Genomic DNA, 26714 nt, shown 5'->3' with positions numbered 1-26714 from the left:
TTTATATAAATAATTTCTCATTCATATTTAATTTGATTCCTTTTTAATTATTTTATACAAGGGAAAAAAAAAAAATTAAAATATAAAATTAAAATTAAGAGAAAAAAAATTAAAAATTAAAAGGAAATAAAAAAAACATAAAGTGAAAATCTTATTAAATATCCAAAATAAAAAACAATTAAATAAAATATTAAAATAAACAAAACAAATAATTTATTCTATATTCTAAAAAATTAAGTTCTTAATTTCCATTATGTATATAAATTCATTATATATATAATTCAATACATTAAAAAAAAAAAAAAAATACAACAAATTAATAAATAATAAAGATATAAAAATAAAATTAAAAGATAAAAATTAAAAATTAAAAGCAATAGAAAAAATAATATAAGATAAAAATATTATTAAATATAAATATATATATAATTAACTACAAATATAACATATATACATATATGTTCATGTATATATAAATTATATAGTAATTAAATTTTTAAATATATACAATTACAATACCTATAAATATATATAAATCAATATATAATTCAATATTCATATATTAAAATAGAAAATTAAAGTATAACCGCAACAATTTTATGTTTTCAAAATTAATTACATAGTTATATCGTTGAACTCTATCCATTAAAAAAATATAAGCAATTTTGCTTTATGTCTTTCTATATGAATAAATATAAATTCTTACATTATAGTACATATTATAAATCATACCAATATATATATATATATATATATATATATATATACATATAATTTCATGTAATATATAAAATATAACGATATGAACCTAAAACAGAAAAATTCATTTGGAATTTTCCATTATGCTAACATATATATATATATATATATATATATATATATATATATATACATAATCAAATACATATATATGAGTAATTTTGTATAATTAGCATTTGGTTATTAAAGTATATAATATAGCACTATATATAAATATTTCATAAATAAATATAATATACTCGTAATAGTAAAAATTAATATTAAGTATACATATAATAAAAGAAAAAAATTAAGATATTGTATTCCTTTTATTATTAACATAATGTTATTGTAAATATTTTTTAATTATAATTTTTCTGTTATATATATTACATTATGTAATATTTCATAATACAAAATAATTAAGAAATATTTAAAATATTTTGTTTTTATATAAATATATATTTTAACATTATAAATACAAAAAAAAAAGTTTGATGAAAAAACTAAAAAAAATAAAATATTAAAATAAAAACCACATTTCTCTTAAAGAAAAAAGAAATTAAAAAGAAGAAAATAAATAAATAATTTGTATATAGATATATTTTATATATTTCATATATTAAATATAGGAATATGTTACTCCTTTTAATTTATTATAAATATATTCACGAGATATATTCCTTTTTGAATTCATATATTTGTTTTCTACGTCATCAAAAGAATTATCATTTTCCTCATGTTTTTTATGATAATTATTTTCCATATGATCAAAAGTTGTACATAGTTTCCAAATTATCCTCTTCATGCGTTATATCAGTGGTTAACACATTATTATTATTATTATTATTATATTTTTCATCAAAATATATATCCATAGATACATTTGTGCGTAAATTGTTTGTTTGAGAACCATTATTTTGCGTTGTAAGAACAATATATGGAATATTTGTTGATCCAAGATGTTCAACTGATGTTATATCATTATGTTCATGAGTGTTTGTATTAATCATATTATATGTTTCATCATTAATATCATTATGAATTGATGGTGGTATATCAAATACATGTTCTTTATGTTCAATATTCCACTTATCATTCAATTTTTTCAAAATATCCTCTTTGTTATTCCATTGGTTGCACATATCTCTATGTCTATCTAACCATTTATGATATATATCTATTTGATTACTTATAGGATCACTATGTGTTCCCTTGACAACACGATTTGTTGATGTATGTTTCGTATATTTTGTTCCAAACATTTCGTTTTCTTTCCTTTTGAGCAACTCATTATAAATATCAACATTATGATTATGATTTAACGAATCGTTAATTAAATCAATACCACTATATAAACTATTGTATTTTGAATTATTCATGATATTAGCAGTCCTATTAATATTTTCAGGAACATTCCATTCAATATTATAAGTAACCTCTTCAATACCATTATGTAAATCCCTATCTTGAATAGATGTAATAAAAGGTTTTTCTTGCATACTATCGTGTGTAATATTAGGTTGGGTATCCTTATATATATAATCATCTGGTAACTCATTATTTAAGGGGACATCAGGTCTTATATGTTTTAAATACTGCGATATAAAATCGTGTTTCAATTGATTCCATTCTTCATCTTTAAGTTTATTGGTGGGTATGTCACTTGTTGTTACGCTTTTTGTATTACCACTTCGTATATCACTAGGTATATCACTTGGTTTATAACTTGGTATATCACTTGGTTTATAACTTGGTATATCACTTGGTTTATAACTTGGTATATCACTTGGTTTATCACTTGGTATATCACTATGTTTGTCACTATATTTAACACTTGGTATATAGCTAGTATCCACTATATTATCTTTATATGTATCATCATTTGTTGTTTTGTTACTTCGTTTTAGTACCACTTCGATCAAAGTTTTATATTTTGGCGATTTATAGGGATATATATCATTAATATCCATCTCTTCCACTTCACTTTCTGACGAAGATGTAATACCAGAGGAAGATATATCACGAATATAATTGTAATCGTCCGTTTCTTCTCCTTCGACATATATATATGTTTTTCCTTTATATTTACCATATGGTACATATCTATTGGACGACTCATTTGTAGGTATACTATAATCGTTTTGGGGAATATCAATAACTCGAAAAAGTTTCGTAGGTCGAAGTATAGGTTTTTTCTAAAAAATGTGAATATGTATGTATGTATAGGTGTGCGTATATGTAGGTGCAACATATATGTATATAAATTTTTTTTTTTTATTTGAATTTAAATTTAGTTCTCATTGTATAAAAATATTTTTTTTAATTTTTTTTTTTTTAATAAAATTTTTATTTAACTTTTTTTTTAATAACATTTCTCATTTTTTATTTTAATTGAAATTTTTTTTTTTTTTTTTTTAAGAACTATGTTTCTTTATATATATATTTTTTTTTTCTTTTTGTTCAATATAAATAAATATATTAAATATATATAAAACATATCCGAACGTAATACATATATATAACATATCCAAACGTGACACATATACATATATAAAACACATATAAACATACAAACACACCCAAATAATATATATATATGTTTGTTACCTTAAGGTAAAATAATAAAGCGATCGAACCTAGTGCAAAACTTATTCCAATAGGAACAGTGGAAGATAATATGTTATTCGTGACATCTGGTTGATCATTTGGGGGTGAGGGTGATGGAGTAGGTGGTGATGTATCAGGTTGTACGTTGTTTTTATTGGAATCATTCGTATTCATTTTATTAAGTGTTTCCTTAAATTCATTTAAGATTGCTTTTGCAGCTTGAAATCCATATTTAGATCCTTCAGAAATTACATTTTTAGCAGCATCAAAAGCTGCTTTTGCAATATCTGGACCATGACCACCAAGAGTTAAAATATCGTAAAATGTTTTTTTTGTAGGATCAAAACTATCAATTCGAGCTGTATGTATCAATTCATCATATAATTTCTCAGCATTATCTTTTCTTTTGTACATTTCTTGTAAATCTTTATATTTACAATCACATTCTTTACATTTGCTTTTCACATATTTTTTTGCATCATTTTCTGATGGTGTATGTGTTTGGGACGACTGAATAGCACCTTTTGAAAATCGAGATTTATAAGTTTTCTTTAATCCTTCCCATTGATGATGTCTTTTAAGGTACCATTCTTTGTATTTTTCTAGTATATCTTTACATGTTATGTCTGTTATATCAGTAATTTTTTTGGCTCCTTGTATTTCAGTTTTTTGTAAACATTCGTCTACAACCTTTTTTGCATTGTTTTTTTTTTCATAACAAAACAATTTTGCCCATTCTTCTAACCATCGAAGAAACTGAGGCGTTTCATCATCAGTGGGTACTTCACACCATTTTTCGTCCAATTTTCCATTAATATTGTTTCCTTTTCGATATCCGCATAACATCGCATGCCATACATGTTTTTTATTTTGTGTCCACCAATCATTAACACTATTATATTGTTGGATGCTCGTATTGTGTTGTGCATGACTTTGTGCATTTTTAAGTAGATTTTCTAATTTTGTTTTTATATCTGTAGATGTTGTACTATTCATCATATCTGTACCTTTAATTATATCTCCATAATCAGCAAAACTATATTTCATTAATTGCAATGCTTCCGTAGTTTGGTTTTTATACTTTTCACCTAACAATTTTCCTTCAGTGTAGACATATTGAATAAATTTTTCTTTGAATTCTTCCATATTATTTATATTAGTGAAATTTCTATTTACATATTTAAGACATAATTGTCTTCTTCTAGGAGGTACAAGTACACCTTTATTGTTAGCGTTTAACTCTTTCACTTCTTGATCAGTCCACTCGTTTAGATCATTTTTAAATGTTTTATTTGGACATGCACTTTCCTTTTTAGAAATGATATTACACACATTTTGATTTTTATTATTATTTTCATACGGACATTTATCCAATGGATCGGGTGCTGTACAATTACAAGAATCTTTGTAGTCTTTTGGGGGAGATTCAAAAGAATAATCCCTATTATCAATAGCAGAACCATCACCGATAGATTGAGAATCACTATTGGGCATAAATTTAATTTTAGGACAATTAGTTGTTTTATCGAGATATTTTTCGGCACTATTTGGATTTTCGCATTTTACTTGCACTTCTTTTAAAAATTCCGTAACATGATCATAACTATATGGACTACCAATACTACCATTTTTATTTACTTTTTTATACAATTCTTTGTATTTATTCGATTGCATGTTTAGTTCGTTTTTCCATTTATCAATAAATTCACTATACGATTTACATGTTTCTTTACAGTCTGTACATTTTCTTCCATCATTATCATCCTTACATGATAAACCCTGTAATTCACATTTTTTGCATTCTGATTTTAATTTTTCAATTTCTTTGGTTCTTTTTCTACAAAAATGTTCAGACCATTCTTGCATCCATCGAAATCTTTGAGGAATATAGTCGTCAACAGGGGGTTCATAGTTATGGCCACATTTAACTAGTGACAACATTTCAGTTGTAGTACCATTTTCATTTTTTTTTTTTTTAAAAATAGTAGCACTATCTTGTGCAGCACATGTTATTGCTTCCCAAACATATTCTCTATTAGCATCCCACCAACCATTTCTCAATTTATAATAAGACCAATTATTTTCTCGATATTTGGCTTTATCTTCGTTTCCCATTTTATTATAAATGTTTTGGAAAACCTTTTCTAATCTTTGTTTTATTCTATTTTTTTTTTCATATTTTATTAACAGATCATTTCCTCGCACTATATCTGCCAAATCGGCAAAACTGTATTTCATAGTATCACATATTTCGGATTGTTTCCTTGATTCGTTTTTTTTATATGTTTCCAGCCATTTATCATTTATATGTTTCCCTAAATATGCTGCTGTAATTAAAACTTCTTTCAGTAAATCATCTGTATTATCAAGTGTTGTGTATAGAAATGTTTCCAAATTTCTTGTACACATATGTTTTCTTCTTGGTGGAACACATACTTGTTCATTAGACATTCTGTTTCTTCCATTGTTACATTCCCATCCCGTATCATCAAAAGGATTTCCTTTAGCTTCACAAGAAGCATTTGCTATAGAACTAACGTGATTTTTATTAATTGTGCAAGACGTTTGATTTCCAAATGTATTTCCAGATTCGATCGTGTACATATTTTTTGATCCTGATCCCGTCAATTTATTTAAAACATCTTTATTTTTTTGTGCATTAATCCTTAATTGATCAGCAGCTTTTTCACCACAATTCATATATTCCGTAGGTATTTTTTTTTTTGGTTTTTTTGAAGTATTAATACTCCTAGATATTCCTGATGGATCAACAGAATTTCCACTTTTATTAATAGGAGTACTATCTTTAATAAAATTAGTTCGCGGTAACGGATTAGGTCTATATGATTCCGCCGTTTTTTTTTGTGTCGTGTTGCGAGATGATGTGTTCTGTGTCGTTGAAGATTGTCCAGGTGATGGCGTACCACTGGAACTACTGCTTGAACTACTCGACGAAGAACTACTAGATGAACTACTACTACTTGGAACAGCAGGAACACTAGGATCTTTACTACCTTGTGACGTACCACCAGTACCACTACTAGGATCTTGGCCATTAGGATCAGTAGAATCAGGAGTATTAGCACCTTGTCCACCACCACTACTAGTAGTACCAGGATCAACACTACTACCTGTACCACTAGTACCACCTTGTTGTGGCTGTACTGTTTGATCTTGTCCTTTCGCTTCTGCCGGTTTGGATGAATCACACAAACACTTTTTTTCATAACCCGTTGGTGGATACTCCATCGACTCTGGGATATTATCACTATTTGGGGGGGTTTGGGGTTTTTGTGACTCTTTTTCCATACATTTATATTCACAAGGTTGAGGTTTGCTATTCTTTGTACATTTCATATCTTTTAATTTTTTGTGTAAATAATCTCTAGCATCAGATGAATTTCCTACGTCACTATCAGCACTTTTATAGTCAGAATTATTTTTAACCTGAGTATATTTCCCACTTTGTTTTGTATAATGTCCTTTCCAAGTTCCCAACCATGTATTATATTCTGAACATTGGTTTTCACATTTTGTTTTATCACCTTTATTCCCATTACATTCATACTCCTGACACGCATCCTCCAATTTCTTAAATTCCTTCGTGTACTCACGACAGTATTGTTCCCCCCATTCGGTCATCCAGCGAAGAAACTGCGGCCGAGAGGCGAATGCCGCGAGGCCGTCAGTGGAACCACTAGATGTGGTGGTGGTACCACTAAATGTCACTGTACCAAACGCGTTGTTGGTTTTTAGTTTTTCTTTCGCCGCCGTGTCCATGCCACTTACCCCGTGTGTCAGACTACATACCATCGCGTCCCACACATCAGTGGCAACACCATTCCACCAGGTTGAGGGGTCTATGGGGGTGCTAAGGTGGGTGCCACTACTTGGTTTCTCTAAAATTTGTTTTACTTTTGGCCCTATATCGTTATTATTTGTATGAATACCTATATCTTCTCCTGTTATCAAATCTTTGAAATCGCCAAACGTATGGAACATAGTTCGTAAAAATTCAGGGGGGATTTTTCCTTCTTTTAATTCTTTTTCGAGTTCATCTGGTTGTACTTGTGGTTTTTCATTTTTTTTATCGGATATAAATTTTTTCCATAACAAATGTGTTTCCAGTGATGCCGATTTCAACAATGCGTCTTTTAAATTTTCTTCTTCTGTTTTACCTTTTGCATTATTCATATTTTGTAAATAATGAATGCACATTTTTTGTCTTCGTGGAGGCATACAGGCTCCATCATTACCAGTTTTAAACTTACTTGTATCACAATTCCAATCTACGTTCTCTTTATCATTACAACCTCCCGTACTTTTTCTTGTGTTTTCATTTTCCGAAACATATGTTTCTATTTTGCACTCCGGTGTCGTCGGTACCACTGGTGTCGTGCTACAACTACACGCTGTAGCATAGTCTTTTGGTGTCTTCTCAAAAGCATAATTGGGGTTAGTAGCACTAGATTTTTTTTCACAAAATTCATTTTGTTCTTTACATTCCATATTTTTAAGTTCTTCATGTATGTATACTTCAGCAGTTTTATATGGGTCATTTTTACTATTTTGTTCCTTAAGTTTATGTAAAAATAAGTCAAGATATTTTTGATTTTCATCACTACTACTACCACTAGTTTGTGCTTTTTGGTATAATTGATCGTATTTTGTTTTTTGTTCTTTCCAATCCGTTTCCCATTCACCAACAACTTTTTTATATTTACCACAAGCTGTTTTGCACTTATCACACTCATCTTTATCACATTTTTTACCACTAGCATTACATCCCTGACACGCCTGCACCAATTCCTCATACTCTTTTTTTTGTGCTTTACAAAACCATTCGGCCCATTCGGTCATCCACCTCAATTTTTGTGGGATGTAGTCGTCAAATGGGGTATTACTTTCACCATCACATTTGACACTACTTTTGTATCCACATTTCATTGCATCCCATATTTGTTCTCGGTTTGCAGTCCACCAATCGGATCTCAATTGTTTATATGGTTCGTTGTCACTAGCATATTTGGTTTGGTCACTAACTGTTCCTTTAATTTTTTTAAATATGGCTTTCAAATTTTTTTCTAGATTTTGCATGTCACCGTTTCTACTCCATAAATCTCTTCCTCGAATAATATCGCCAATATCTGCAAAACTATATTTCATTGCTCGACATACAGTTTCCTTGTGATTTTCGTCATTGAGGTGTTTTAAGTTATTCTTTTCTTTATACATTTCTATTATTTTGTCTGCTTCCTCTTTTGCAGTTAGCAATACATCTCCCAAAAAAGAATCATTAACTTTATTAACTTTGAGTCCATCAGCTTTATCCACATCTAAATTTTCTAAATTCGAGGTACATATATGACGTCTTCTGGGGGGCATAATAACATCAGGGTGGTTTGGATGAATATCAGTCGGATCCTTTTGCCAGCGAACACCTACAACAAATCGAGTGTGTATATCTTCATTTTTACTGGTTCCTTTGCCTTTACATGGTCCTTGATAATCACCAACAGCACGACGATCATTGGAATGTTTATTCGTTAAACCACATATGCCGTTCTGCAACTGACTTCCTTCACCCTTATGTTTATATTCACCTTGTTCTGGCTTTCCTTTCAACAAACTAATATTACCACTACGACCTTGTGTGTCCTGTTCTGTCTGTTTTTGCATCTGTTGTGCGACTTTTTTCACACGCACGTGTTTGCCACTTTTATTTCCACAAGGATTATCATGTGTATTCTCTTTTGCCTTTTGAGCTATATCGTTGATTCGGCATGTTGTGCAGAAGGGTTCGTATTTTTTATAATCGTCATCGGTTTTGTTGAAAATGGTATCCAGGTTTACTTTTGTGGTGCCACTTTTGCATTTATCATTCTTGGATGTTATATATGTATTTGCATCTGCATTACCCTTCATATGTTGTTTAAAGTCATCATAATTTTCACCGAACTTATCATTGAATATTTCTTCGTATTTAGATTTTTGGCCTAACCATTCATTTTTATGAGTAGTTATCCATCTATTATATTTATTACATTGTTGTTTGCAAGCTTCACTTCCTCGGTCGCAATTTTTATCACTCTGTACGTCCTTGCCACTTTCATTACACTTTGTTTGTAACTCTTTCAATTGTTTTTGTCTTTCTTCGCACATATGTTCGGACCATTCTTCTAGCCATCTTAAAAACTGAGGTTTCTTGTCATCGTCATGGGCGGTATCTCCACATAAGTAGGTGCCATTACATTTCGAAATTTCTTTCCAGATTGTATCTTTATTTTGTTCCCACCATGTTTTGCGTGCATTTTTTATTTGTTCCTCACTAGGTGGTGTAGTACCACTACCATCCTTCATTGCAAATACATCGCGTATATTGTTTTCCACAAGAGGCGAGTACCCTGCCATCCACAGATCGGTCCCTTTCACCATATATCCAATATCTGCGAACGAGCGTTTCAGGGCTTTACAAAACGCGTCTTTGTCGAGAGTTTTGGTAGCACTATTTGTGTAATATTTGTGTAGGTAGTGTGACTCCCCTTTTGATGCGTCGATAATTTTTTTTTTCAATTCCTCTTTGGCTTTATCTTTATTTGTTTCAATAATTGGCGAAAATAACCATCCTATACATATACTGTTACGTCTTGGCGGGGAAAACACTTTACCTCGATCTTTAGGATTTTTCACATATGTGCTACTCCATATATTTTTACTAAATTTTTTTTCATTACATGAATGAAATTCAAATCTATCACTACAAGGATTCGTTTCGTCTGGTGTCGGTGTCTTGCACGTGCATTCTTTTTCATATTCCCCATAAGGTTTTTTATCACTTAATATTCCTATAAATTCTTTTCCAGTACATGAATTATTAGCACAAGCAGATATTAAATAATGGTTTTGTGGCATATACATTTTTGTGTCCTCAGGAATGGTTTTTGATTTCGTTTTTTGTTCCTTTTCTTTATCATCTAAATATTTTTTGAAATTATCTTTCCATTCATTCCTTTTTTTTTCTAAAAACGTTTTATACTGTGTACATTTGGTTCCACAATCACCACTAGGTGTAGTTTGACCACTAACACCACTACACCCTTTACTACCATTACACTCCATCACCACCTTGTCCGCCAATTGTTTTCGTTTCTCGTAGAAATCGTCGGACCATTCCTTGGCCCACCATTCAAATTGATCATCATCATTAATGAGTCGCGGACAACTAGTGGGATCTCCATTGCCCGCTTTGATCCCACATTTTACTGCATTCCAAAATTCGGACTCATTTTTACTCCACCATTGTTCCCTAGTAGTACTAGGTTTACCATTTTCAATAATCGTTTTAATTTGTTTTTCCAAGGCATCAATACTTTTAGGTTTCCACAACATATCTCCTAAAACCATATGTTTGTAATCATTAAAACTACGATATACAGCATCGCAAAATCCACGAGGTATTTCTCCTGTCGCGGCAGGTGTTATACCAGCACTGCCATTCTTTGTCGTGTAATATTCGTGTAATCGTTTTGTTTCCTTTTTAATTGCAGCTTTTAATTTTGTTTTCAAATCATTTTCGTTCGACCATCCCCCTTTTATTGTTCCACTTGAAGTTACCATGTTTGCTATACATAAAGGTTGTGTTCTTGGAGGGACACATACATCTTTTACAATTTCTGAGGATTGATTATTATTAATTTTATTTCTACAACCCCATGATTTTTCTCGTTCATACGAGTTGCTTACACCTTTTTTCAGATCATCAAATGTTTTTGGTTTACATTCCTGGTCAGTAATATCACTAATTCCACTACATGTAGTACCGTCAAACGAGTCTTTTGTATTTTTTGTATCGCAAACGTCACACACAGATTTCGTTTTATCCTGGTTTTTATCTAATAGTCCTTCCACAAAATTTGATTTTTCACCTTTCAGTTTTTCACATATATCTTCACCAGTACCACTATTTTCACCATATTTCGTTTCACATAATGCTTCCAAAAAAATATTCAGGTCAATACCTTGCATCTTATTGTCCTTTCTTTCTTTGTAATTGTTGTAGTATTCTTTGAGTTTATCCCACTGCCCATCAATTCGTTTTTTCCACCCATCATAACATTTGCAGTCGTCAGTACAAGTCCCACAATCCAACGTACTACCAGTACCACGTGACGACCTACCACCCAACTGGTTCTCACACGATTGTTTGAGTATTTTCATTTTTTCATTTATTGATTTTTCCATATAATCGATCCATTCCTCGAACGAGTCATAAAATTGATACACGTCTTCCACTTTATTCATATTTTCTTTTTCATATTTGTTATCGCCTTTTTTTAAACATATATCACCGCTATTGCCAGTACCACTACCACCTGCAGTAGTCTCGGCTGTTTCGCACTCCCACTCGTTCTTGAACCCTTTTTCACTACATGAAAGCTTTTTGGGACATTTTCTCATACAGTCATCAATTAATTCTTGTGATTTTATTAATATTGGTTTTAAAGGATCTTTTTCATCTGAAAATTGTTCTAGTTCTTGTCTGCTGATTTCGTTACCCATAACATTAAGAAATTTTTGTTGAAATTGTGTCTTAAAATAAAGATCAAGACTACCTAAAACTTTTAAATGTGCATCTCCATAACTTTTTTTATTAAACCTTTCATAATATTGTTTCTGCATTCCCCATTCTTTTTTTCTTTTCTTTATCCATTTATTCAAACAATAGCATTTTACCTTACAGTATTCTTGGCCACATTTATTTTGCGATGCATATGTTTTACAATCTTTTATTTTATCCTTAAATCTTTTGTATTCTTCTAAAAATGAATTTAGCCATTTATTAAATAATTTGAAAAATTCATCCTTATAGATACCATATTCATCTTCATTATCTTCGTCATCTTCTACAGCAGATATAGCACCATTTTCTTGTTTGCATACAGGGTTTTTATTGCTATCTTTTTGGTTACAATCCCAATAATTCGACATTTTTTCTAATACAAGATCACATTCGTTATGTACAGTACCAGCTTTTTTTGTATCACTTGTAGTGGTAGTTGATGTAGTAGTTGTCTGCGTGGCGCCACTTTTGCTTCCATCTTTACCCCTTTTTACACCACCACTACCACCTGGTGGAGCAGTCGGTGATGCCGGATGTCTATTTGGTGGAGATCCCGGCATCCCATCTGCAAGCATTGTACCTTTAGTTAATTCTTGGAGATGTATTTGTTCGTTGCATGTTTTACAGTGTTTATGTTTTTCATTAAAAGGGTCATTTGGATTTTTGTTATCATCATCATTATTTATAAATATTACTGGATCTCTATTGTATTTACAACCAGTATGTTGAGACCTTTCATCCAAAAATTTGTTAACATCAGGATATTCGCTAACAATTCTATTAAAAAATTCATTTATATTTCTTGTGTTTTCTGATATAGGTCGTACACGAAGTACAGTTTTACCTGAACTTCCATTTTCTGTTTTTTTCGAATTTTCAATTTCTTCTTTGTATTTTTTTTTTTGTTGTTCATATTCTTTTTTTTGTTTTTCTATCCATTCCTTATATTGTTTGCATGTTTTTCTGCATTCTGAACATGTAGTAGTTGAAGAAAAATATCCAGATTTCGGATAACTGCTTAAACAATCTCCACCTCCGTCCGCATTACATCCTTTGCACATAGATTCTATATTTTTATCCTGTTTCACGTTATCTATGTGATCATATGTTATGTCGTATGTGTTTTTCTCCCGACAAAAGTCACCACTCCATTCGGTTAGCCACCGTAAAAATTGCGGCATATAATCTATATTGGGGACAGTACCGCCACAACCACCTCCATTTATTTGTGCACCACAAAGTAGCGCTTTCCATATATATTCTCTATTAGTATTCCACCATGTTTCTCGCAAATAATAATAACTTGTATCATTTTTTTCATTATATATACTTTTTTTCTCACTAGGTAATTTATTATATATTTTATCGAAAATTGCCTTTAAATTGGTTTCCATCCTCTGGATATATCCATTTTCCCATATGCTTCGTCCGCGAACAATATCACCTAGATCGGCAAAACTGTATTTCAAAGCATTGCATAATTGGGTCTTTTCAGTATCTGTGTTTCCTTTATAAAATTTTTTTATATTTTCGCCTTCGTATTTCGCCGCAATCAGTATTTCAGTCAAAAGTTTTTGGCTAGTATCAATATAATCAAGATAATTGTATATTTTCCCAGTGTTATCTGCGTGTAAATATCCTAAACATAACACTTGTGTTCTTGGAGGCATACACGCTTTATTCTTCCAGGATAATAATAATGTCCCATCATTTCTTTTTGTTGTTCCATCGCATATCCATTTTTTATTATCTATGTTATAATTCCAGCACGGATTACCAATATTTCCTTTTCGAATAAATGAATCACGATATGTAATTTCACACATACCCTTCACATCACTAACATCTCTACTCTTTGTAACAACGTTTTCCCCCTTACCCCCAACTGTTCCGTCAAAATCATAATCATTCATCGAACATAAACTAAGTTCGTTCAGTATAGTTTCTAGTTCGGATATATTTGTGGTGTGACCATTTTGCTCACTGTACTTCTTCAAAATATTTTTGAAATTATTATTGTACGGTTGACACCCGCAATAATAACCTTTATGAAGAGAAAAAAAAGTATTACTTGGTACAAAATATGGGGATAAAATTACTTCATGATCTTCTCCACAAATAGAATCTGGACAGCGTAATTTTTTCTTTATTTTTTTAAGCATATTATTAATTTCGGTCTTTACAATATGTTCTTCATATTTGTTACCATTTATTTTATCTTCTGTGTTCATAATATTTTCTGTGCATTTTTTAAGATATGTTTGATAACAGGATCTACTACCCTCTAGAAATTTTTTATAACCATCACAATAAGTTTTACATGTCATGTCACTTTTAGTACCAGCAACTAATGATAGTGTTTTTGACTTTTTATTAAAACATGTATGTATTATATGATTTTGGATATTTTGTTTTTTTTTTAAAAAGTCCTCAAACCATTCATCTAAAAAACGTAGACATTGAAAATCTGTATGCGACATATTATATAACGTGCATTTATTTCCATCTTCATCTATTAAATCATCTAAATGATTTTGTACAATTTTTTTAATTTTGGTATCTAATAAATTATTATATTTTGTTTCATCTTGTTGATCTATATAATTACGTATTTTTTCCAATCTACATTGTAAATTTTTCGAATAACTATATGGCACAATATCTTTTCCAAGAAACAAATCTTTATAATCAGCAATATTTCTTTGCATTATTTTACATATGTCTGTATCAGTTTTTCCACTACGTTTTAATTTTTGAATTTCAGTATTTGCCTTACGTGCAAGAGAACTCACCACACTTCCAAGAAAAAGAGGTTGTACCACTGTATTGGACCCTTTTGAATCTATAAGTGTTTCTGTTATTTCAATATTTGTTTTTATACCTTCCATATATAAATCCTTTCGACGTTCAGGTAAACATGAACCTATTTCTGTAGTATTAAAAGAACATAGTTTTCCTGTTGAACTCTTAGTTTCTTTTTCTACTGTATCAATTTCATTACAATCAATTCCAATAAATTCTTGAGTTTTAGGGGATTCATTTAATATACGTTCTGCATCTGTTTCCCAAGGATAATAATAATCGTATTGATGATGTTGTATAACAGCATCGAAAATCTCTTTTTGTATTTCTTTCCATCTACAAAATTTACCTTTATCACTAACTGGAACATTTTCTTTATGTTTTTTCAAAAGTTGTAAAAAGTTTGATTCATTCCACGGAATACCATTTTTTTTAAGTTCTTTTTCTAAATATACCTTAAAATTTTGATAATACCAATCCTTTGCATCACTGGGTAATATATCTTTATATTTCTCCAACGTGGCGGTACGTCTATCTGATTCGGCATTCCCCATTTTTTTAACAACAAAAATTATATGTATTAATACAAGTGTTTATATGTGATAATACGTGCCATATGTTACAAACATACATAGTATCAAACATATATTTATGTCCTTACATATATAGTGTCATAGGTCTCACATATAGTGTCATATATAGTGACAAACATACATATTTTTATCTCCAACATTTGAAATATATTAGATATTTGTGTTTTTTCGTGCCTTTTTTTTCGTTCGCCATTTTGATATATTCATATATATATTTCTATATTATATTTTTTTGTATGTTTTTTGTATTTTGTATTATAGTATATTGTATATATATTATTATATGTAGATGTATATATATTTCTATATATATTTGTATTATTCTATTTTGTTATATTGGTATTTTCTTATATATATATATGTTTGAAAAAATACGTTTCATATTAAAATTATATAAATATAAATTAATAAATAAATATATATATTAAAGAATACTTTTGATGGAAAAAAATATATATGATATTGAATTACATACGATATAAAAATACATATAATATTAAAATACGTATCATATTAAAAAAAAAAATTAAATAAATAAAATAAAATAAAATAAAAAATTATAAATACATATATTTATTTAATAATGTAAATATATATTTGTTATGTATCTATCCTAAAACAATTATATATATGTAGTACATGTTGTAGATAATATAATAAAAGAAAAAATATATAATTATTATTATTATCTTTGTTTTTTGTTTATATATATATATATATATATTTTTTTTTTAAATCTTTTATGGAAATTAAAATATATATTTCTATATATATATATATATTTATTTATTAACATAATGTACAACTATTTTATTTTTGTAACATAAAAATAATTTAATTATGAAATTATATATAAATTAATATACTAATTAATATACAATATATTATGTAATAATTATTATAAAACGCTATATATATAATACAATATGAAAATTAAATTAAGCAACAAAAACAGAATCAAAAAAAAAAAAAAAAAGTAAAAAAGGAACAAACACATTATGGTTATATTAATAGAAATATATGTATCAATATATATTTTTTTTTTATTCTCTTTTTATTGGTTAATTCTTAGTTTTTGTATATTTCATTTATTTGTTCTATTAATATAATTTTGTTAGATCCTTATGTATTCTATGTAGTTATTATATTCACTTTATTTCTTTTATTTCTAATGAAAAATAAAACATAACAAGATATATAATAAATGAAACCGATATATAAATAAATATATAGATTATAACCTATATAATACGACAAGTTTCCTAAAGAATATAATTGTCAAACAATATATATATATATATATATTAATATATATTATATAAATATAATGGTATTTTTGAAGTATACGTTTCTTATAATATTAATATTAAAAATAATAATCACAATATAATATATAATATACATTATATTTGTTCTATTATATATTCCTTTATAAAATAATTTATATAAGTTATTTAATAAATACCTGTTACGTTAAATTTTTACGTAATATATTAAAATTATATATATTAACCATATATAGGTATCTATATATATTAAATAATTTAATTATCACATATAAATAAAATAATTAAAAAAAAAAAAAAAAAAAAAAAACTGAAATATAAAAATCTCATATTTTAAAAAAACTCAATAATCATAACATGGTTATATATGAAATCAAACATTTCACAATATATTAAATCAATTTGAATATCATTGTAATAAATAACTATTGTTTTAATAATTTCATATATTGGATTTTTTTCTGCATTATTTTATTTTATTTTTTTTTCTTCGATATCGTAATATTAAAAAAATAATTAAAAATATAAGAGTAATACAAACTACTACTATAAATTAAAAAACTGTATGTTCTGATAATATTGCTATAGGTTTTGTTAATTTAGCAAATTGATAAGTTTCTGCAGCTATTCAGGAAAAATAGGGAGCTTCTCGTACTTATAGGAAGACTTTATATGCTTCCATAAATGTAGCAGTTCATATAGTTCCTGTAAACGTTAAACGACCTGCACTGTAGCACATTACAGTTGATGCATTTTGAATAGAGTAAATCAAATGAGTGGGATTAGAAAAAATTACTGAAGAAACTGTGCCTTTTAGTTTACTAAAAATTAATTGAGATATAGCAAGTATTACTTCCAATTCTTCAAGGGCTATTTTCCTAGCTTCATCAAGACCAATTTTTGAAGCTATAGAAATAACTCTATCTAGAATTATTGTTATGCCAATAGAACAAACAAAACACAATACTTGAACTACACCTTCTTAATTTCTTTCACATTTCAAACAAGTTTTTCAACTTTATCTGTTAAAGATTTTTCGCAAATGCAAATAGGTATATACTCCGTAGTTATATCCGCTTGTAATGCTGAAAATGTTTCTGATAATTGCTTTTCAATTTTATCTTTTGAAATATATTTTTCCATATCTCTATCGCTTTGTTGTTTACATTTTTGTGGTTGTTTGATCATGTATTCTTTATATTGTTTGAATAGTTTCATTACATTTTTATCTCGGGGTCATGTTCATAATTAGATGGATATATATCATATTCGCATAATGATATATATTTTCTTCTAGGTTTTGTATTTTGTATATGAGTTTTATATTTGCGGTTCAATTCATTATTTATATTAAAAAAAAAAAAAAAAAAAAAATGAAAGTAGTATATAAGGGTATTGAATATATATATAATGTAAATTAAAATAAATAACAAAAATTTAATAAACAATATAATGTACAATAAGAAAATAATATTCTTCCAGAATTATAAATCATAAAAATAAAACCATTAAAATTAATATAAATATATAATTAATTTTAGAAATTGAAATAATACTAGCAAAATTACAATACAAGTGTCTGTTTTAAAGAAAAATTTGTCTTCATATTAAAATAAAACATACAAACATCAATTTAAAATATAATATATATACATTTATTTATTTATTTATCACATTTAAAACACAATGGTGTCACTTGAGAAAAATTATATGTCTATTATTTTTTTATTTTTTATAATGTGTTATTTTAAAAAATTTAATAAGTTTATAATCATTTTACTATTTAAAATGGAAAAAAAAAATATATTAATAAAATATACGTTAATAATGAAAAATAACATTTTTTTTAATATTTTATGCACATGTTCACAAAATAAAATATTTATTGAAAAAAATAAACACATATATACATATATATATATATATATATATATATATATATATATGTTAATGTTTTCCTTTTATATGTTAAAAATGCGTATTATTATTAAACATGTCATATTTGTCAAAAGAATTACTTGACATAAAATTATTTTGTGGAGGCATAATGGAAAGATTATTATTTAATGAATAATTAAATTGATTATTCATAGCAGAATAATCATTAGGAGCTGATTTATTCATTTTTTTTTCTTTTTCCATATCTTCAATTTGTTTCTTCATATTTTCTATTTGATTTGTATAATCACTAATAATTTGAATAAAATATAACATAGCTTGATCTTTAAATCCACTAGTCCATACAATTTCTAATATATAATCTGGTTTTAAAAGATCATAACATACTATTAAGCATGCACAAAAGGCTTCTTTATTTTTGGATTCAATAAAATAATTTATTAAGTCTTCAATATATACATTATTTTTTGAAACTCTTGCAATTTCGATAGCATCTTTATATTGTTTTTCTTTTTTGGATAAGTTGATAGCTTCTTTATATTTCTTATTCTTTTTATATAACAATGCAGCGATTCTTCTCATTTCTGGAAGTTTATGATTTTCTAATTTATTCAATAAATTCGTTTGATTAAAATTATCATATTCATCTATAGAATTTCTTAAGCTAATATAATCATCATTTTGTAAATATATTTCATTTAATGTTTCATTAACTGCTGTAATATTTTGTGCTTGTATATCTTCTAGATATTTTTGTATCAAAGGTAAATTATTTGATTTTTTCAATGTTTGTACTAATCTATTATTATCAATTTTATTTTCTAAAATTTTTAATAAATTATATAAATTCAATGGATGCTCTTCAATATAGAAATCAATAACTTTATGTATAATATCACTGTTAGTTACTTTATGTATAACTTGCATAAATGTATCGGCAGTATATGCTGTTGGTGAATGTTTAATAATAGTATCTACAGCTAAATTATATTCATCATAAGATATATATAAATATACAGCTTCTTTTAATAAATATTCATTTTCACATACATCAATTAATTTTCTAGTATTCATTTTATTTGCATAATTTCTTATAAATTCCATTAATTTTTCTGGTTTATATTTTGCATATAAAATACCTAATTCTGTATATATACCAACATGTGCTCTTTCATTATTTAGACCATTTTCTAATAAATTCATTAATTCATTGATATATTTTTTCTTTTCATATATTTTAATAATTTCATCTAAATGATCTGCATGCATAATTAATTGTAATCCAGCTGTATGTGCATATTTTAATTGTTTATATTTTACACAAATAAAATTGACTTCTTTCCATGTTTTTAAACTTTTTGCCTTTTTAGCTGCTTCAATTGCTAGTGCATATTCTTTTAATTTCAAATAGCATGCAGTTAATTTTTGATTATTTGGTATATTACTATATAATATTTTCGCTACTTCATATTCTTCTTCTTTAAATAACCTATCACCAATTAATTGTAAATTAGCTGAATTCGTAGTATTAATAAATTTGTTCATTTCATTTGTTTTTTTTAATTTGGCATATGCATATAATAACTCGGAATCAACTAATACATCTTTCAAAGAATTCTGTTCTCTTAAAGTATTTAAATATGTTATTAAATGTTCATAGAAATTATTTTCTTTACATTTTTCTATAACTTCTTTATATGCTTCTGGATTATTTGATTTCACAAAACTATCAATGGAATCAATAATTTTATTTAATTTTAATTGTGCCTTACCTAAAATAAACCATACATCATTGTTATTACATTTCTGTGCAAATTCAATAGCTCTATTTAAATCATCTTCATAATTAGTGATATCACAAGTAGATTCAGTAGAATCCATATCTTCATAATTATGTAAAGTATCGTTAGAAAATTTATCTTCATTACTAAATTCGGAATGTAAATGAATATTATTATTATTATTATTATTGTTGTTGCTATTACTTATATCAGTATTATTGTAATAGTTTCCATATTTATCACGATAACTATTATTTTGTGTAAATTGTTTTAAATATTCATCATTTTCATTATCACTTTTGTGACTAAACATATTTTCTTTATTATTACTATAATATGGTACAGATGAATCATGTGATACAAATTCATGAGAGCCTTTATTTTTTCTATTTTTATTATATAATATTTTATCTAATAATACAGATATTGCTGATGTATAACAATTAAATTTTTTATATATTACAAATGCTTCTTCTCTTAATTTATAATCATATGCTACTGCTGCTATTTGTGGACCCGAAAAATTATCTAAACGATTTATATACTCCATAACTTTTTTTGAATCTGATTTGATAGCAGTTAAAATTAATAAATTTTGTAAATTTTTATTATCACTAAATTCACTATTATGTAAAACTATTTTTTCTAATAATTCTATTAACTCACTGCTTAGTTTTTTTTCAATAAATGCTTTTACCGTTACTGTAATTTCATCGGCATTATTTGATTCAATAAGTGTTGAACCAATAACTTGATCAATAACATTTTTTCGATATTTATTTGATTCGTCTAAAACGACTTTCCATAATTCAATAGATTGTCTTGAAATTAAATATCTTGCTTGTAATTTAAAAAGACCATTTTTACTTGTAATATATATTAATTCTTCATCACATTCTCCATTTGATCTTTCATATGCTGTATATGCTAAATGTGGATCTAAATCTTCACAATATTTTCCTATCATTTTTTTATCATAGAAATTATTATTTTTTAAGAAATTTTCTGGATCTTTATTTAAATCTATATATATTTTGGCTAAAGCATTGTGTAATTCAATATTTTCATAACCTTCATTTGCTCTACTTTCAAGCCAAGGTAATAATAATTTTAGTCTATTTCTCTTTTCAGCTATTTCTATTAAATTACCAATATTGGATATATTCTTAATATTATTTAATAAATTTAAAAGGAAATCTTCAGAAGCATCTAAATCTAATAACACTCCTATAACTTTATGTGCATTGTTTGGATTCACTTTTATAACATATACTTCAATATATTTTAATAAGCTATTTTTATATAAATATTCAGCTAATTCTTCGATATAATTATGAATATCACATACATAAATTAAAGGTCTAGGATCTGATAATTTACAATCTTTTAAAAAGTTTTTAATTTGTTCAGGATTATATTTAGCATTTTTATCTTTACAAATTCGATCTAATTCTTGTATATTATTAATTTTTACACAAGCTTCAATATATTTAAACATAATATAATGAACATCTTCTAATTTCAAATAAGCAGTTTCGTAAGAATATTGTGTTGTAGAACATATATCTGATGTTAATAAAATAGATGGATCTTCATCATTCATATTATTATATGTAGATAATATACTATTATTTGATAAATTATCATTATTATTTCCTTTGACAATTAGATTTGGTAGATCATTTAAAATATTACTAACAAAATAAAAAATTCCTTCATAATTCTTATTTTCTTCAAATTTGTTAATAATTTTTTTTATTCCTATTTTATCATAATATTGAACACAAATAGAAATAACAACTTCCATATTAATTTTACTACCTTTCATAAAATCGAATAATAATTCTTCACATACTGAATCACTTAATGTAGAAAAATAATTTTTAATCCATTCAATGGATATTTTTCCTTTATTTAAATTATTCATGTTATTCATATTATTTATATCAAAATGTATATCACCCATACTACTCCTAATACTATTATTATTATTGTTGCTGTTGTCATTACCTCCTTTTTGGAAACAAGTCGATTTCGTTATAACCCTTTTAATATCATTTATATTGGTATAATTTTCTAGAGCTCTTTGATATAATCCTTTTTCTTCACATAAATATGCTATTTTATTTTTATCATAATGTGTAAATATATCCATTTGAAATAAGGTTTCTGCTACTTGTACATTATTATATAAATTAAATTCAAATAATTTTGTTTGTAAATTTTTATGTTCTGGTTTATTTTCTTTTAAATAATCTAATAAAATGGATGTAGCTTCTTGTAATTTCTTTTTACTTAATAAATAATCAATTATTTTATTAATATCAAATGAAATATTATTTTCACATAAAAATTTTATATATTGAATAGCTACTTCATTAATATTACCCTTATTCAATTTATTAATATTATTATTTGGATCATTAGATGTACTTCCTACTCCATCATTAAAAAAGTCCATAGTTTCATTTTTTGAGTTTGAATTAAAGTCACCAATAAATGCACCATCCTTATTATCAGCACTTCCTTGTGGAAATTCATAATTAACTATTGTAATGAATATATTTACATAATCAAAATTCAATTGTTTAAAATTATTTATATAACTTAATACATTATTAAACATATTTAAAAGACAATAAGTTGACATGATTTTATTATGTGCACTACATCTTAAATAAATATTTAATGCTAAACGTAAATCTAAGACTTTTACTAAATCTCCTAATTCTTCTGAACATGTTAATTTATCATCTTTTATCCATTTTTCTAAATATTCTTTCTTTTTTTGTAAAACAACAGGTTTTACCAACTCAATAGATTCGTATGTATTTAATTTATCATATTCTAACAAAACAGAAAAATAAAGAAGTAGTGGTGATAATTGCCCTGATGTATTTTTAAAAGATTTAAAACTATTTAACACTTGTTGTGTTCTTAAAGGTGGTATAATACGAATATCTATATTTTTTCTGTTCATAATTAAAATAGATTCTGCTATATTATTTGAATGTTCTTCAAAAATTTTGGTATTTTTCATTAAACAAATTATTTTAGATGCTTTTTTAAAATCCATGTCATTAATACATTTTTTATATGCAGATATATAATCACATCCTGGATATCCATATTTCACACATAAATTTTTTATAATTTTGTCTTTAAATTCTAAATTTGATAATTTTATATGATTTATAAGATGAAAATAATTTAATGTTATATAAAAAATGATACCTTTTTTATTAACAGCATAAATACCTTCTCCATTTTTGCTATCACAACAAATAAAAATATTATCTTCACTAATTTTTTCTTTAACAATTAAGCTAAGTGTACCTTCATCAAAAATATAAACATAACTACATTTAGTCACAATATATATAACACCTTGTAAAGTATTTATACTTATATATATTGGGAAATCATTTAGATTTTCATTAATCAAATTAATTTCTTTAACAATTTTATAAGGAGTTGTTGTTTCCGTTTTGTTGGTATAAATATCCATTAAGTGTAATCTAGATATGGTTGAATTTTTTTTTTTTTCAACAAAACAAAATAATGGTTTCATATCTAAATTATCAAAAATGAATGAGCCAAAACAACCTATGAAACCTTCAATTGTTTGATGCAATTTTTTTTCACAAGAATAAAGTTGCATATAACCATCAATACTTTTCCCTTGGTCTTGTGTAGATATACCACATAAAATACACCACTTCATATCTTTATCAGTAGAATAATATAAAATTTGTGAATTATTGTCAATAAATATTTGTGCCTTTTCAAAAACTTTTGTTAAAGTATTATAATAATTATTACTACTACTACTATTGTTATTATTATTATTATTGTTATTATTATCATTGTTGTTATCTTTATTTTTTCTAGTATTGTGTATATCAATATTCCAATGATATATATTTTTTTCACAAACAATGGCAATGGTATCATTATTAATCCATTTCCAATAATTCATATACTCATTTAAATTAAGAGAACAGATTTTCTCTTTAGTTTCAATATTAAATACTTGTAAAAAAATAGTATTCATATTTTTTATAGTTCCTTTTAATGCTAAAATTGGATCATTAGGATGAATAATTACACTTTCTGCTTTCATATGTTTACGAGTACTATTCTTATTGTGTAAATTAATCACTACTACTTGTGTATTATCATTTACATTTTCTTTTACACAAATATACTTGTCACCTTCCACTGAAACATTTCCTAGTCGAAAGGATTCATTCTGAATATCGTAATTTATAAGATTATCCGCCACACTAACAGACAAGGGATTATTCTGGCTCATTGTGATATATATAAATAAATAAATATATGTATATATTATAAATATATTTGACACGTAAAAATATTTTACTAATAAATAAATCAATACTTATACAAAAAAATATATTATATATATATATATGTAATATTCATATATTTATAATATAATAATTAACATTATTGCTTTATATCAAAATGAAAACAATAATTAAAAATATATATATATATATTTTTTTTTATAAGTATCTTTTTTATATTTAAACAATAACAAAGGGTAAAAAAAAAAAAAAAATAAATAAATAATAAATTAAAAATATATAAATATATAAAAATATAATAATATATAATTACATTTACAAAAAATAACTAAATGAAAAAATATAATTATATAAATGTATATTTATTATTTATAATAAATTATAAAAATTTCTAAAAGAAATTAAAAAAAAAAAAAAAATAAATATATATATATTAAATATATTGTTAATATATGTTTTTTTATATTTTAACACTTTTTTATAATATATATATATAATATATATACAATAATATTTTTATTATTATTTTACTAAATACTTGAAATTCAAAAGAAATATATTTATATATAAGTAAAATTATATGTTCATAAATTTATATAAATATTATATATATAATATATATATGTAATATATATTTAATTATTTATTAATATTTTTTATAAAAGTATTCCTTGAATATATTGCTTATGTAACTTTATTTTTTTTTCTTTTTATCCCATAAAATATGTATTAATATATTTATTAATATATTTATTTATGTATATATAAATAATATATATATTTATTATTTGTTCTTATATAATATTTTATTATGCATATATATATAATATATATATATAACAAAATACACTTAAAAAAAAAAAATTTACCATAAAAATAAGGAATTATAAAAATATTTTTCACTTTATTTTTTTTTTCTTTTAATATTTAAATTTTTAATATATTATTAAAAATATAAGAAATAAAAATTAAATATATTTATAAAATATATAAATGGAAGTTTAATTTTAATTTTAATTTTAATAATATATTGCATTGTTTATTAAATAAATAAAATATATTATTATATATATATCATACAATATCGATTAAAATGTTTTATTTATTCTTATATGAGTGTACAACTAAATAAATTAAATTAAAATGAATATTATATATATATAATATATTCTTATATTCTAAGTTACACCTTTTCTTATTTGTAATGTAAATAATAAAATGTAAGTACATTCTTAAGGAAAGGAAATTAAAAATAAATTTTAAAATAAAAAGAAAAAATAAATAAAAAAAAAGTACACTTCTATTGCAAGAAATGATGGATTATATATATAATATTCTTATATCCATAAAAAATTATTTCCTATTTATGGAGAGAAAAAAAAAAAAAAAAAATGTACATAATGCCAACTATTTTATGATATAATAAAATTTTTAATAAAAAATAATTTTTTTCTATTCCTTTTATTGCTTGTGTATTTAAAAATTACAAAGAAATTATATTTTTATAAGTCCTCACATTTTCATTTTATTATTACCATTGTTCAATTGTAAAATTTCTTATACACAAAAAATATAAAAAAATAATGTGTTAGACCATTTTAAAAAAAATATATTAAACATAACTAATTTGTAATATTTTATAAATCAATCATAATTTTAAAGATGTTTATATAATATTTTTTCAAACAAAAAAAATAAAAATATAATCAAATGAATATAAAATCAAATAATAAATATATATATATATATATATATATATGTGTGTATATATGTATATGTAAGATTCATTTATTATTAAAAATATAGAATGAAACTAAAAAGGGTTACATCAAAAAAATAAAATAAAATATAAAAAAATAATAATAATAAAAATGAAAAAATGAGAAAATAAATATCATATCCTTTTTAAATGATTCGTTATATATATTTTTTTTTTCTTTTTTTGAGGGAGGCGATCTTTATACGCTATGCATTTCATGCAACAAATTAAAGATAAATACATATGCAATTAATTATATAATATATACATGTGAAAGCGCATATAAACATAAAAA

At 25.3% G+C, this 26714-nt stretch overlaps 2 protein-coding genes and 1 pseudogene across 2 annotated transcripts, besides 1 other annotated feature; all 3 read right to left on the bottom strand.

The window, feature by feature from the left end:
- Positions 1–1508: 1508 nt before the first annotated feature.
- On the bottom strand, positions 1509–15324 carry PADL01_1219800 (erythrocyte membrane protein 1, PfEMP1, putative; the record flags this gene model as incomplete). The annotated part of the gene is made up of 2 exons (XM_028683156.1): positions 1509–2936; positions 3349–15324. The coding sequence occupies 2 exons, from the start codon at positions 15322–15324 to the stop codon at positions 1509–1511; spliced, it is 13404 nt and encodes a 4467-aa protein (XP_028539362.1).
- A 1750-nt stretch (positions 15325–17074) lies between these two features.
- On the bottom strand, positions 17075–17867 carry PADL01_1219700 (annotated as a pseudogene).
- Positions 17075–17867: a sequence feature (rifin, pseudogene).
- A 750-nt stretch (positions 17868–18617) lies between these two features.
- Positions 18618–24644, bottom strand: PADL01_1219600 (clathrin heavy chain, putative; the record flags this gene model as incomplete). Its single annotated transcript, XM_028683155.1, has 1 exon — positions 18618–24644. One exon carries the CDS (start codon positions 24642–24644, stop codon positions 18618–18620), a length of 6027 nt encoding a protein of 2008 aa, XP_028539361.1.
- Positions 24645–26714: the final 2070 nt, after the last annotated feature.

The sequence above is a fragment of the Plasmodium sp. gorilla clade G2 genome (assembly GCF_900097015.1).
Source record: "Plasmodium sp. gorilla clade G2 genome assembly, chromosome: 12".
Classification (NCBI taxonomy): Eukaryota; Apicomplexa; class Aconoidasida; order Haemosporida; family Plasmodiidae; genus Plasmodium; species Plasmodium adleri (nom. inval.).
Note: the sequence above shows the minus strand (reverse complement) of the source record. Positions and strands in the feature narration are given on the sequence as shown.